Raw genomic sequence first — 12,477 nt, forward strand, 5'->3', positions numbered from 1 at the left:
CTGGAATTCCCTTGCTTTTTCTATGATCCAACGGATGTTGACAATTTGATCTCTGGATCGTCTGCCTTTCTAAATCCAGCTTGTACATCTGGAAGTTCTCGGTTCATGTACTATTGAAGCCTAGCTTGATGGATTTTGAGAACTACATTCCTGGCATGTGAAATGAGTGCAATTGTATGCTAATTTGAATATTCTTTGTCATTGCCTTTCTTTAGGATTGGAACGCAAACTGACCTTTTGCAGATCTGTAGCCACTGCTGAGTTTTCCAACTTTGCTGGCATATTGGGTGCAACATTTTAACAGCATCATCTTTTAGGAATTGAAATAGCTCAGCTGGAATCCCGTCACCGCCACTAGCTTTGTTCATGGTAATGCTTCTTAAGGCCCACTTAAGTCCACACTTCAGGATGTCTGGGTCTAGGTGAGTGACCATGCCATTGGCTATCTGGGTCATTAAGACCTTTTTTTGTATTTGAAAGGGTACATAGGATATAAAAATAAAACTGAAATCTCAGATACTTACATGGGGGGAAAAAATGAAAAGATAGGTTAAAAATAGAATAGCATCAAGCAGTGGTACATTTACTGTTTTGTTGAGCAATATGAGGGCACCACAATAATTCACCAATAATTTACCTTGTTCTTCATGGGCAAGGATGTGTAAAAGCATGTTTGTTGCCTGAGGTAACTACTTACAAGTTTGGTCTACGTGAAATCCTCCACCCACCCCTGGCTGGATCCTATCTGCTTTCTTCTTTCCATGACCTGTAGCTCCTTCAGTCACCTCTGAGTTTCTGTTTTGGTTTACTTTCTGTATAGAGAGCAGGTGACCAGGGGCACCTTAGGCACCAGGAAAAGGAGTATGTATATTATTCTAGTGTGCCAACTCTGATTAGTGGGGTTTTCTTTCAAACAGTCATAGAGGCCAGATGGAACTATAGGGTTGGCCAAAAAGTTCATTTGAGTTTTTTCCATAAGATGTTACTGTAAACCCAAGTGAATTTTTTGGTCACCTCAATACATGATTTCTATTGAACAATGACAAAATAGCCAGGAGAAGTAATAGAACAATAGAAGCTGGGCACTTCCTAGCCTTCAAGGCCTAACTAAAGTTGACTCTTACATTTATTCCATATTCTTTCTCTCTAGCATATTTTTCTTCTATTGTAAAACATATCCACTCTTGGACTTCCCTCCAGGTAGAGATAACTAAATTCTGCATGGTCTTGCATCTAATTACTATTTGCTTAGATGGCATGAATTTTTTCCCACTGTATTGATGAGTGTCATGATCATATTGGATAATAGTTAAAGTATGGACCCTGAAGACAGAATTCCTGGGTTTGAACCACTCCTTGTGTGTACGGCCATGAGCCAGTTACACATCCTCTCCTTACATTTCTCTCAGCTGGAAAGTGTTGATAAGTGGGCTGAATAGCTTTTGCTGTTATTATTATCTCACACCCAAAAGGTGGAGGCCCTTTGGTGAGGGTAATGCCCACTACAGCTTTGACACAGGTCTTTAAATCTCCCAGGTGAGATGCCTACCTGTTCTTGGCCACTAATTTGCTAAAAGAAGTCAATTAGTTCACTTCTGTATTTTCTCATTTCCACAGAATCATTCATGTTTCCTGTCTTCTAAAGTCAGCCTGACCTGAATGGCTTCTCTTGGAATTATTAACTTACAGTCCATTTCTATGAGCTCATCTGGATGGTTTTTCCCCTAGCAGTCCCACAGATTTGCTCTCTGATCAATAACTTCCTATTTCATGCATCACTCTATTATTTTATTTTATCTTGTTTAAACCTATTTATTTAAACATACACACACAAAAAAACTTACTGAGAAACTGGGTTAGTCATACATTACTGTTGGGAAGATTGTGAAATGGTACAACTGCTCTGGAAAACCGCTTGGGGGTTGCTTTAAAAACTAGTCACATCTCCACCCCTCCTGAGTGACAGTCATACTCGGAAGGAGGGCGAGGTCACAGTACCTCCCACAGCCTCTTGTTCCCTGTGCTAGAAGAGGTCAGGCAAATGTTTGTGGAGGATTTAGAGGTCTCAGTGAGGGAGGAACTTTTTTATGAGCAGCATCTTCTATTTCTTGTAAGCTGGGCCATTCACCAAAGTGACTAAATTCAAAGACAGAGAAGAAAAGCTGAAGTTTGTGCTTGTCTGCTTTGACCCACTCAGAATCCAAATCTTAGGCTTTGCTAAGTGAAATTTGTTTATATGGAAGATCAATTAATATGTTGAATCTGTTTGGGAGTTCTTGCTCCTCTGAGTCCTGAGAACAAATCAAGATAAATTCACCAGGTACAGGAATGAAAAAGTGTGAGGAGATCTTTCTTTCTTGTGCGGTTATTTTTTTTTCCAATTAACAATGTGTTTGACCTCAAGTATATTTTTTCTTTCAGAGAGTTTGCAGTGGCATGCATGTAATTAAATTTTGCAACTTCCTTACTACCAGATGGCAGTGGTACGTAATGCACATCCTTGTCCTCATACTGTTTGTGTTCCAGATCTGCAGGTTGGACCCAGCTCTTAGGAATGGACACACTGACAACCAGGTAACTCTGATGGTCATCAGATACATAAATAAAAGAGGCAACAGCAAACCAGCAATAGCAATAGAAAACAACAGAGGAAATGAATATAACCATTCATTTCACTTACATTCTGAAAAGGTTTGAATGAAAAGTATTAATATGATGTTTGCAAAAATTTAGTAAACAGAAATCTCAATTAAATAGAGTTGGAAGTTCAGAAGGGAAGCTCTCATACCCTGCAAGGATAGCAGAGCCCAATGGGGAAAAGAAAAATTCATCTTCTTTCCTGGAAAGGATTCTGCCAATGAAATCCCAAGGCCTGTTTGTTTACCAGAGCCCTTCCAACTTCCTTTTTCCCTTTATAAAAGTGTTCTTCCCTTGCTGTGTGGGGACTTGTGCATGGCTCACCATGGCTACGAACCCCGAATTGCAGTTCTCTGTTGATTCCAAATAAACCCATGTTTTTGGAAGAAAGATCTGGCCATCTATTTGTTTCAGGTCAATGTGTTCAAACAAAATATTTACCTACACTGGCTTTAATTCTCTTAAAAGAAAAAAAAAAAGCTCTTTTCAAATTCTGATTTGAAACTGATTTTATGCCAACAAGAAACTGAAATCAGCCAACAACTGGTTTCATGGCTGTAATTTTTGAAACATATAACAATGTGACTTAACTGATTTGGTATTCAAACTTACCTTGAATGACGAAAACTTAAAAATGATAATAATGTACTGCTTTTTGCATTTGTTGTGCTACTGTTGACCATGATCAGTAAGAAATACATTCCAGATTGTTTTGGTACTGCTGATGCAATTGCGCTAAACTATAAACCACAAGCTATTACTGAACATCATGTTTCTTAGATTGTCACCTATAAATAAACTGGGATTCAAAGTGGATCTGTCGATTTTCTGAAAGAAAGTCAACTTTGAAAACGCACAACATGGAAGTTGCCAGTTAAGTTTTATTTTGGGCAAAATGAGGACTGCAGCCTGGGAGACTGCACTTCAGAGAGCTCTGAGAAACTGCTTCAAAGAGACAGATGGAGGAAGGTCAGTATATACATGATTTTGGTGAAGGGGGAAATACATGCAATCAAGCACATGTTTTTCCAGAAGTTTTCTGCTAGTCAGGAGGAACAGTTTCCACCATGAAGGATTTTAGTGCTTTTCTAGATATGAGGAGATACAAGAGTTGGCCTCATAAAATAGGCTCTTGAAAATGTCTAACGATGTGAAGACCTGTCCTGCCAGTTTTTTTCCCCCTGAGCACAGAGTGCCTCACTTTTGCTCTCCACACTGAACTCCTTTCAGAGGGTGTTGAAACTCAATAGAGGTGGCAGCAAATAATTTAATCTTCATAGAGATAGAGGGTAAGTACCCATGGCAAACGCCAATTTGTAGTTGACGGAAAACAGTGCAAATATTTTAAGAATTGCAAGTTGTTCTTAATGGAAAACTGAATATGTGAAGTTTTGTTTCATTTGTTAATACTTTGGATAACATTTTACTTTTTCTAAGTATGCTGTTTCAGAGTCTTACTCTCCTGCATTTATTTCATAAATTGAAGACATATGATACTGATATCAAAGGGAAAAAACCCATCATAACTAGTCTTTAGATCATTCCCTTTTGCAATGATTGTATATAAATAAAAGATACCAGCTCTTTACTTCTCACTTATTAATTGTATTTAATGAAAATCAGTTGGCAGTTCAGTATTTGTTACCCACCTCTCTTGCCAGCTAGATATGAGAAGGTATGTTTAACATATTTAAATCTGGATAACTTAATAAGCAAGTAAATAGAATATTTTGTTGATGTATAACATTTACTATTTATTGTCCAAATCTAATTTCCTATATAAAATATATGGGTTATACAGGGGGAAAACTAATCATGCAATTACATTACAACTCAACAGTTGTATTCCTGGGCATTTATCCCAGAGAAGACATTTTCACACAAAGACTTGTACATGAATATTAATAGCAGCTTTGTTTTACCTGAAAACTGAAAACAACCCAAATGCCCTTCAATGGATAAACAACCCAGGTGTATGCCCATATCACGTAATACTACTCAGTGAGAAATGACCTACTGACATGCGCAACAATGCGGATGGGTTTCAAGAATCTTATGCTGAAGGAAATAAGGCGATCCCAGAAGATAACATACTACATGATTTTATTTATGCAGCATTCTTGAAATGACAAAATTACAGAAATGGAGAACAGATTCGTGATTGCCAGAGATTAAGGAAGGAGTAGGTGTGAAAGAAAAGTGGCAGCCTGGGCAATCTGAAGACTGAGAATCTTTATCTTGACTCTACCAATATAACCTGGTTATAATATTGTACTATGTTACAAGCTGTTACCCTTGTGGGAACCTGGATAAAGAATAAGATGATCTCTGGGTATTATTTCTTATAACTACATGTGAATCAACAATTATCACAAATTTTTTTAAGTTTAATTTCTAAAAACCTGTGATGTTTATTTATTTGCCATTTATTTTTTCTTTGGATTAGTCTATGTCATATTTGTATAGGGTGCAATGTGATCTTAACATAAAAGATATTTTTTACTTATATTCTACATTCAGCCTCATTTTAAAAAAAAAAAGGAGTTATTTTAAACTGGGTACTTTTGTTACATGTTGTTACATTTAGAAGACCACAACTCAGTCGATAAATCATCTGCCTCAATGCAGGAGACCTGGGTTCGATTCCTGGGTGGGGAAGATCCCCTGGAGAAGGAAATGGCAACTCACTCCAGTATTCTTGCCTGGAGAATTCCCTGGACAGAGGAGCCGGGCGGACTACAGCCCATGGGGTCGCAATAAACACAAAGATTCCCCTTGATAGTTTTGACCTACTTCTTGGTTTCATTGTTAAAAGTTCTGCTATCATTTCTCATACGTCTAACCTTTCTGTCATTTAATATTTCAAAATCATAACATGAGGAAAGTGCAAAGCTGGTTTGGTACAAAGTGGCTTTAAATACTCCAATACCCACAGCACGTATGGACATCGGTGTTTTGGGAGAGGGAACAAAAACTTCTCTCGCCAGACAGCCTGGAATCTTTGCGCTGACTTTGAACTGCTCTCCGACAGTCAGCAGCGCGCTAACGGTAATAGGCCGACAGTCCTGAGTGACGTCTGGACGCCAGGTCCGGGCGGTGCAAGCTGCGCGCCACTGCCCTGCTTTGAGCTGCTGACGGATCCCGGCGGTGCTTTAACAGCGGTCCTATGTGGCAGAAATGGGAACTGCAGGCACTCGGCGGCATCTTGGACCCCTGCGCGGAGGAGCGGCAGCCCCGTATTTTCCTCTAGCCTTCGCCCAAGGAAGAAAAGCACTGGAATGGAGCCAGGATGCTCCGGGCCTGGCCCTTTCCGCACTGCACACGAGTGCAGCGGCCCGGGGTCACAGTCCTAGTGCCGCTCCAGCAAGCGGGGGAGGAGTGATATAAGCCATTTGTGCTTGGCTTGGCACGCCCTGGACCACCCTGTGGAGTTCTCAGGGTTACGGGGCTTGGAGGAAAGAGGGGAAAGAAGAGTTCACTGGGCTTGGGAATCTTCAGTATGGGGAATTAATGCCAAGCAGCCTTCCGAAATGGTCCTTAGGTCCAGTTTCTGTCCGTATTATCCAGTCTGGGTGTTGTGATCTTTTTTTTTTTTTTTCCCTTCTAGGGGTGTGAAAGGGCAAGTTTTAATTTGCTTCTTCAGGACCTGCTCTGCTCCCATTCTTCCCCATTTTACTAAGAGGCATCGCTGCCCGCCCATACCCTCAAGCCGGATCCTAGGAGTCGTCCTGAATTTCCCTCTCCTCTCTCCATATCAACAAGCCCTGTTGCTTCCACTTCCAAACACGTCCTTTTCTCTCCACTTCATTAATGACTTTCTCAAAGCTTCCAAAGACCTCCCTCTGCCCCTAGTATGCAAACACAATGAGCTTCCTGAAGTATGAATCAAATTCTGGCATCCTCCATTCAAAAGCCACCCCCTCCCACCTCTCCAAATTCCTCTGTTTACTGGTCTCCAGCCTTGTGGACCACCGCCGCCTTCTCTTTGACCATGTCAAGCCTGTTTGTACAAACTGAGGAGGGCTTTTCCCTGTTAATGGCGGCCTCACTGTCATCCTTCAGATCTCAGTTCAAAAGCCCCTCCACAGAGAGGCCTTATCTAAAGGAGGATCCTCACACCTAATCAACTCCAGCCAACTACTCTTTCATATCACCAGGTTTCTTCTGTCATAGATAGAGATTCTGGTATTTATTGTTTATCCCTTCCACTGAAATATTAGTTCCATAAAGGCTAGACTGTTTATCTTGATCACAGCCAACTTTGTAATACCAAGCACAATGTCTGCTTAGAGAAGGCATTCAATATGTTTGAATTACTAAATAGATGAAAAACCATTTAGTCTACTAAAAAATTGGGGAGGGTGGTAAATGTGGCTACTACACTATGAAAATGGATCAGGAGGTATCAGAGTTGCACAGCAGAGATTCACTCAAAACAACGACATGGATTTTACATGAAGTCAGAGGAACCCCTTCCCTAACACAGAACAAGTATTCCTGTGGACTCACCTGCTCTGGAAATGGGATACATCTATTGGAAATATTTAATTTTTTTAATGTTAGAACTAAAACAGAGACATTAAGAGAAATGAATAACATTAAACCAAGCATTATTTATAAATCAAGATCCTAATTCACAGTATGTTACAAAATTGGAAGTGCTAAGTGATATTATTCTTGTATCTTTCACACAAACAAAAGTTTTAGAAGAGCTGATGGCCATGATATACAATAGAGCTTTTATACCATAGGCTGGAAATTGCTTTTTGAACAAAAACAAACAAAAACTCAGGACACAAAGAAAGCAACTATTTTAAAAACTGATTTCACAGTAATTATTCTACATATTTTGAGTTATCTTTACATTACTTATAGGCATGTCAAATAAATTCATTTCTTTTCCTGTTAATAAAAAAGGTACATTCACAGAATCAGTGCACTCAATAAAAAGTAAACAGATGAAACAGGATACCTAGAGTCAACAACATCTTCAAGGCCAAGTCTAGCCACTCAAAATCACAAACTTCTGTTCATTTTCAACGACTCCTCTCATATTTAAGATTTCAAATATGACTGGTTCAGTAGGCCAGTTCTTCAGGACGACAGGATGTGTAGCCCACACAGGATTACCCAAAACTACGTTAACATTTCCAGGATGCTGGTGTGAAGTCCACGGAGTTTTGTGCATAAAAATTAAGAAAGTCTAACACTGATGTTCAAGGCCAGGAGCATCCATCTTTCAGTCCTGTACTAGTTGAAATCCTAAGGCTACCTTTCATCAGCCAAGAGAGCAGTCCGTTCCTCCTCTGTGCCAAGGATATTTTGAAGTTCAGATCTATATTGAAGGAAAAAAGAAGCCAACCTCAATATTTCTCACCTTAAAAAAAAAACAACTCAGTACCTACATCACTACCCAACTATTTCCATATATGTGTCTATCAAGTGATGAGGCACAGAGTGCCCAGAGATCTTCAGACTGGAAGAATGGGTGTAAAATGCTGTTTGTTTTCCACTTCCACAAGCCAAATTTTAAAGGGAGGAAAAGAGCTCCAGAGCTGACCATACCTCCTCCTTCTCCTCGAGTGCTCCAACAGATAAAACAAGCCCATCACTAGTCCCTTTAACACAATGAAAGATATGATTAACATCAATTATTCAAGTCATGTTTCTCCATAAACATAAGAAAAATGAAAGGAAAAGACTAATACTCACGCTTGTCAGAGCCCAGAGACCCTGTAGAGCAGCTGCCCACTCGAAACCAATTTTCTCATAGAGAAATCCCCCCAGCGTTGGTCCTACAAAAGCACTAACAATGGAAAGAAGAAAGAGGATTAAATAGAGCCAAAAAAAAGTTACTTCTTATGGGCTACATGACCTCTTCAATTCATTGTATTGAAACTACGCGTGTGTGCATGCTAAGTTGCTCAGTCCTGCCCGACTCTTTGTGATCCCATGGACTGTAGCCTGTCAGGCTCCTCTGTCCATGGGACTCTCCAGGCAAGAATACTGGAGTGGGTCGCCATGTCCTCCTCCAGGGGGTCTTCCCGACCCAGGGACCAAACCCTTGTCTTTCCTGCTTTGTAGGCAGATCCTTTACTACCAGCGTCGCCTGGAAAACCCTGAACAGGGCATTAGGTGTAAGAAAATAGAAAGTCAAAGTCGCTCAGACGTGTCTGACTCTTTTCGACCCCATGGACTGTATAGTTCATGGAATTCTCTAGGCCAGAATACTGGAGTGGGTAGCCTTTCCCTTCTCCAGGGTATTTTCCCAACCCAGGGACTGAACCCAGGTCTCCCACATTGCCAGCAGATTCTTTACCAGCTGAGCCACAAGGAAAGTAAGAAAATAATTCTACCTGAAAAGGATGATGCTTGAAATGTTTAAACAATCCTAAAATTATGACTGCTTCTGAAAAGTTGGTGCCTTATATGAGAATTTTAAAAAGATGGCATGCATTCAAAAGAGTCTTTATTATATTCTCTCCAGGTATTTGTATTTAAAATAACTCAGTACATACTGACTGATGATAGCTACACAGCTAGCATATAATTCTGTCTCTGGTATAGTACAGAGTGGGCTTCCCTGGTGACTCAAAGGAAAAGAATCTGCCTGCCAATGCAGAAGACGCAGGAGATGTGAGTTTGATCCCTGGGTTGGGAAGATCCCCTGGAGGAGGGCATAGCAACCCACTCCAGTACTCTTGCCTGGGAAATCCCATGGACAGAGGAGCCTGACAGGCTACAATCCATGGGGTTGCAAAGAGTCAGACACGACTTAGCAACTGAACAACAACCTAGTACAGAGTAAAAATTAGATACAAAAATGAATGAATAAATGAATACATCTTTAAACCTGAGACATGCTCCTGTTAAAAGAACTTTAAAATATCACTTACATAAGACAAAGTATATAAGATCATTGTGGTCACTTTGTTAAAACTGTTGGTATAACCACTGATCTTGAAGTCAGATAGCATGGGTCAAAACTGCAGCATTGCCCTACGAGAATTATGCAGCTTCTTGCAGTTCATCTGATCTCTGAGTGTCTGAATTTCTCCATCGGTAAAATTGGAATAGTAGTCTCCAACTTACAAGTGTGAATTAAATTCCAAAGCTACTCACCCAACTGACCACATTGCACCAAAGAGACCTGACACAAGTCCCAGGGTACTTAATCCTTCTTCAAATCCATTTTCACTGCAAAAAGAAACAAGAGTATATTCATGGTTAAAAGGGAAACTTAAATGAAACAAAGGAATAGCGTATGGTAGATGAACTAAACCAAACCAGGGATAATCTGGACAAACTCAACAGCAAGAACACTCCATTTCTAAAATAAAAAGTTAACCTCATTTGAAGATATTCTCCTAGTTATGGTTACTGCAGGGTTTTCTAGAAATGCTTCTACTGTATATATAGGATATAATATTAAGAATCATGACCCACTTACATTACATGTTTATTAAAGTATACAATTAAGAAATCTTAAGATGAAACGAACATGTAAAGAGAACAATGGGCAACTTTCAGAAAGTACAGAAGCAGCTCCTTATTCCTATGAGCATTGTTGAATTGGCACATCAGAACCAACAGTTATTTTCCTGCTCAAGTTCACTTAGTGCTCTTCACCATCACATCTACTAAAGACTGACGGCCAAGTGACAAATGCCTGCTGTGGTACAGTACTTCATAATAAAAAGATATATTTGGTCTTCTTCCCCATTCCTGGCACAGAGCTAAAATTTGTGGAATTTCCTAAAAGATGAAAGCTATTTTTTAAAAAGTGTCTTTTGTTGTATTAATGAGATGATTTTGGGACCAGCACCCACATTGCATGGAGAATCAATATGGATTAGAGGGTTGGAACTTTCAGCCCCACAAATCCCTTCCCCATAGGGATGAGAATGGGGCTGGAGATTAAATCAATTGCCAATTGGTCAATGATTTAATCAGCCATGCTTATGTAATGAAGCTTTCATAAATATCCAAAGGAACTGAGTTCAGAATGCTCCCAGCTTGGGAAGCCAGAATGCTTCCACGTGCCACAGGGCTGGGCCCAGATAGAGGCTCCATTGCATGGGACCTCACTGCCCTTTGTATCTTGTCATCTGACTGTTGACAAGTGAACTGGTTTCCTAAGATCTATGAGCTACTCTAGTAAATTAATCAAATCCAAGTCATGGGAACTGCTGATTTACAGTCAGTGGGTCAGAAGCACAGGTAACAACTTGCACTTGAACTTAGCTTTTGAAGCAGAGAGAGCCCTTAACCTGTGGGATCTGCTGCTATCTCCAGCTAAATGGTTTCAGAATTAATTGAATTGCAGGGCACCCACCTGGTTTCAGAGAAGTGCTTGGTGGTGTGAGGGAAAGAAACACACACGCTGGAATTGGTGCTAAAATCATTTTACCTGGTCACTCTGTGTCCTTGTATGGACCTCCATTGTGAGAGGGAATGATGCTGAGGTCTTTCCACTGTACTTTGGCTTTATTTTAAAATTTATTGAAGTAAGATTGATTTACAATGTTGTATTAATTCCTATTGTACAGCAAAGGGCTTCAGTTATGCATATACATATATATGCTTTGACTTTTTAAAAGTATATCTGTACCAAGGTGTAAACCGAGCTAAGCTCCTATCCACAACCCATTTTACCTATCACTGTATTAACATTACTCTATATTATCATTTATATTATTGTATAGTTGCTTATAATATTATAACAATATTGTGTGACATGAAATCATGAAGATTTAGTAGTGTAAAAAAATATCCAACATCCTACAAAACTGAGAAATTCAAGAAAGCTTGTGATGTTTACTGTTAATTACAACAGTTCAAGCAATGGAAGTAACTTACTGTGCGCAACTGAGAATCTCTGGGAAAGTTGGAATCAAGCCAATTCCAGCAGAGATACCATTTATGACTAATATCAGCACCAACAACCAGAGTTGACTGCAAAAAAGTTTTAGAGAAAAAAAAAATTAACATTGAAAGAGACAACAAAGCTTCATGCCAAAAAGGGCAGGCAGGATCTTGGCAGAAGTTCCTTTCACAGATTACAAGACTAGTCTGATTCTTATTCCCATCTGATCTTTACATTTTGATGGAAAAAAATCCATTCATTCTTCTGTCCCAAGGTCTTTGGCCACACATGTCACATGCCTGGAGTCAACTTGCCTTATCACCATATAAAATCCTTTCAAAGTTGATTAAAATGTCAATGTTAACGTCACTCCTTCAAGCACTTAGTTTTAAAATTCCATCGACTGAAAAAGGGCACAGAAGGGATGTGGTAAAGGAAGTGACAGGAACCTGCTATAACTTCCATGCCAGGTCCTATGTCAGTTACTTCACATCCACTGCTCTTTTGAATCCTTGCAGCAACCCTGCCATGTGAGTCTGTTAAAACAATCAAAGAAGACAATCTAGGTGATAGAAGCAAACTTTACTTAACACTTCATGAGGTGTATGGTCTCCTTTCAGAGGACTGCAAAATGGGATGGAAGGCAGGAAGCTTTTACAGTGTAAAGAGTAAAGAACAAGGAAGAGAAAATCAGAAAAATATCTGATTGCCCAGGGCCACACAGCCTATCTTGTCTGGGGTGAGAAAGCCAGAGCAGGGTTGGCGATTCGGGGGTGACTGGCTGACTGCTTTCTGGTCAGGAGGAGCATTTACTGGGACATGAAAGTTTTCTAAGCTTTGGTTTGCTGATATGGCACTCTGGGCTGGAGTGACTCCATTCTGAGCCTAGAAAGTTATTCCAGTGGTACTATTATCACCTGTTTTGTGTGTGTGTGTGTGTGTGTGGATAAGAAAACCTAGGCTCTTGGAAGTTA

At 39.9% G+C, this 12,477-nt stretch overlaps 1 protein-coding gene across 1 annotated transcript in view; it reads right to left on the minus strand.

The window, feature by feature from the left end:
* Window positions 1–7,522: 7,522 nt before the first annotated feature.
* Window positions 7,523–12,477, minus strand: part of SLC18B1 (solute carrier family 18 member B1) — a 33,321-nt gene continuing 28,366 nt past the window's right edge. The window contains exons 10-14 of the mRNA XM_052645885.1: window positions 11,497–11,592; window positions 9,760–9,834; window positions 8,350–8,443; window positions 8,203–8,255; window positions 7,523–7,972 (exon numbers count right to left, since the gene is read on the minus strand). Coding sequence (XP_052501845.1) covers window positions 7,906–7,972; window positions 8,203–8,255; window positions 8,350–8,443; window positions 9,760–9,834; window positions 11,497–11,592 — 385 coding nt within the window. The 3' untranslated portion in view covers window positions 7,523–7,905. The remainder of the gene's footprint in view (window positions 7,973–8,202; window positions 8,256–8,349; window positions 8,444–9,759; window positions 9,835–11,496; window positions 11,593–12,477) is intronic.

The sequence above is a fragment of the Budorcas taxicolor genome, chromosome 9, assembly GCF_023091745.1.
Source record: "Budorcas taxicolor isolate Tak-1 chromosome 9, Takin1.1, whole genome shotgun sequence".
Taxonomy (NCBI): Eukaryota; Metazoa; Chordata; class Mammalia; order Artiodactyla; family Bovidae; genus Budorcas; species Budorcas taxicolor.